General features: G+C 35.1%; 1 protein-coding gene across 1 annotated transcript; it reads right to left on the reverse strand.

Moving 5' to 3' along the window:
- Positions 1-1373: 1373 nt before the first annotated feature.
- LOC120908824 lies at positions 1374-2666 on the reverse strand. The gene is made up of 4 exons (XM_040320220.1): positions 2236-2666; positions 2066-2173; positions 1849-2004; positions 1374-1786 (listed from the first exon to the last, which is right to left on the reverse strand). The coding sequence occupies exons 1-4, from the start codon at positions 2315-2317 to the stop codon at positions 1374-1376; spliced, it is 759 nt and encodes a 252-aa protein (XP_040176154.1). The 5' UTR covers positions 2318-2666.
- Between the last annotated feature and the right edge of the window lie 251 nt (positions 2667-2917).

Consider the following 2917-nt stretch of genomic DNA (forward strand, 5'->3'; position numbering starts at 1 on the left):
TCTGGAATGTTGATGAACATACAATTGTCAGCAGAGATTCATTGAAAATTCCGCTCATTTCAAGATTTGCGTCATTGGAAAGGATCAGAATTTTCATCGTTTTTATTTTATGCAAGTGTTGTATGTTTCAAGAGCGTGATGAGCTCTGAGCAGCATAAACACTTTATGCTATATTTTTGCGCTATAACATTGTTTTCATCAGATGTCTACAAAGAACATTGGCCGCTTGCTAATAATTTGCTTCAATTATTTGTAAAAAAGTATGCAAATATTTACGGACCTCAATTCGTTTCAAGTAATATTCACAATCTGCTACACGTTTACAAAGAAGTGCAATATTTTGGTCCACTATATACGTTATCATCCTATAAGTTCGAAAATCGACTACAGCAAATGAAACTTCTATTGCGCAATGGGTACAAGTGCTTAGAGCAAGTAATCAACAGATTGTTAGAACAGGACGAATATTATGTCCATAAAAAGAAAGATAGCTTCAATTATCCTTTCATTCATCAAAGGGGTAATATTATCACTCTTCATATCCGAAAAGCATTCTGCTTAAAATATGGACAAAGAAATTAATGGTTTTTAACCAAATCCGGATATGTTTGCCAATATATAAACGCAGTCTCACACATCAAAAACAACCAAACAAACTTTAAGATAACGGCAAAAAAGATTAATCAATACATCAAACAGTTTTGATTATCCTTTTGATTCAAGAATTATGCATATGCATCGGGGTAATCTCAGTAATTTGGAGAAAAACGATATTTCTATTGATTTGGATGATGTAAAATGTAAATTAATTGCCGTTCCTCTTTTATCAGACAAGGAATTTGATTTTGTTCCCTTAGTTCATACAATTGTAATGTAAAATATAATTAATAAAAAAAAATAGCAAGAACTTATTGAGTACATTTCTTTATTAAATCATTTCATTAACAAAATATCACACTTCAAAGGTTATTCTTTAAGTAAGTGGAAGCATAAGTTTTAGAAGAATCAGAAAAAATATATGAAAAAGTCCTAACACATAGATGAAAAATGTAATTCGATAAGAATCTTATGGAAGGTATTGAATTGAATTCAATGGAAGGTATGGGTTAGTATGAACCGACGATCATAAAAACGTAATCATTGCCTATGGATGCCTATTTCCTATGGCGGTGATGAGAAGTCTTCACTAACCCTACCAGATCAAGTCTGATGTCCATGCTTAAACTTGTTTTGAAATAAATCTTTCAATTTCTGATTTGTTGGAGTCACACCACCGAATGTACCTAACTCTTTAAATTGATTAATTACGTTGACGTACTTTTTGAAACAAATTTTTGCATTCGGCCGTCCAATACCAGTCCAACTTAGTTTAGTTACAAACTCTCTGTTGAAAAAATATCCATTGCGTCATGTAAGCGGTCATCTGAACCTTCTGTAGAAAGCTGATTGTCCAAATATTTAGAAAAGTTTTTCTTAAATTCGGGTTCAGCCAATCTGCACTCCAGATTATCTAAATCCTCTTGATTTTTAACTGGTTCCCATTCAAAGTATGTTTGCTGAACAAATCCAGATCGTGTAATCAGCTCATCAGTCACGATGTTGAATTCTGATCGTATTAACTTAATTTGTCGATCCATAGCAGCAAATTTGTTGTTCATCATTTCTGCTTGTCGTTTTTGCTCCTCCTGTATATTTTCCAGTTTAACTAAAATATCCGATAGGATTTGTTCACCACTGTTTAAAAAGTTGGTTTGAGTAGCAGTTGATTGAAATGTTGGTAGAAAATCTGATGGAATGAAAAATAAACACAAATAATGTTATGTAACATTGTATCTTGTAATCACTTACGTTTTGTTGACTTCTGGCAGGAAGGCATTGGAGTATTTTGTTCGATATTAGTAATGCAATCCAAATGCTCAATAGAATTACATGATAATTCATGTAGCAACTGAGGGTGAAGGTTTAACGTTGAGCTTTCTTCGCCTGTGGTGCTCGTTTGTAAAACTATTGAACAGAAGATATTGCATAATATTTTCAGAATTCTGTAGACAAAGTTCACACTTACATTCTGGCTGCAATAAAGTTGATGATATGTTCTTAGGTATGTTTTCTTTCTTGTGTATTATTTGACTCATGGTGCTTGTAGACGAAGTTTCGCAGCTGGCTGTATATTCTGCATGTCATGAAAAACATTATTTAATTTCATATACATCGAGAAAAAGAAATTGCTCTTACCTCTTTGAGTTGACGCAATCACGAATTTTCCATTTTTTTTTTTGTCAGCATCAATTTTGGTCGCTTCACGCCTGCAGCGCATTGTTGTTCCATTTTGCCTCTTTATATTGCAATAGTTGCTGTGACATACGCAGAGCAGCGTATCATCTAACACTAACGCCCTAACGGAGAAATGAACAACTTCACGAAAAATGGCAGGTTCGAAACCAATCTACAAGCAGTCTGATAATCCCAAAATATCTCGAAGCAACCAGCAATCTAGAAAGATCCAATGCAAATGGCGCACACAGTGTGTAGCGTCCTGCGATGACGTCAAAGAAAAAGGCGCAAAGAAACAGATCGAAAAACAGTGTTGCCGATGAGTACAGGCCTTCAAGAACAGAAACAGCGGTCTTTTTTTAATTGTTTGGCAACACTGTTTACTTTCAGTATCATCGTTTTACATAGAACCAAAAAAAACATCGCACTTAGGTTCCATACCGGTCTAAAATGGTGTTATATAGACGTCTTTCGGCGGACTTTCGGTGACCCGAAAGACCGCCGAAAGACGTCTTTTCAGCTGTCATTTGCAGCCTGGGAGTCGTTGTGACGTGTGACCAGATTGGTGACATTGCAGCAACTACCTCTTGGTCGGTCACTTTGACGTGACTTTGTTTGTCTGTGATCAATTTCGAAATGTCAC

This window comes from Anopheles arabiensis, chromosome 2 (genome assembly GCF_016920715.1).
Source record: "Anopheles arabiensis isolate DONGOLA chromosome 2, AaraD3, whole genome shotgun sequence".
NCBI lineage: Eukaryota > Metazoa > Arthropoda > Insecta > Diptera > Culicidae > Anopheles > Anopheles arabiensis.

What these genes read in the sequence shown, in the direction of transcription:
- LOC120908824 (XM_040320220.1), bottom strand. Translation starts at nt 2,317, where the DNA reads ATGCGCTGCAGGCGTGAAGCGACCAAAATTGATGCTGACAAAAAAAAA. An exon ending in AACTTTATTGCAGCCAGAAT is followed by an intron (nt 2,005 to 2,065) that starts GTAAGTGTGAAC and finishes TCTGTTCAATAG; the next exon opens with TTTTACAAACGAGCACCACA. An exon ending in CTGCCAGAAGTCAACAAAAC is followed by an intron (nt 1,787 to 1,848) that starts GTAAGTGATTAC and finishes TCATTCCATCAG; the next exon opens with ATTTTCTACCAACATTTCAA.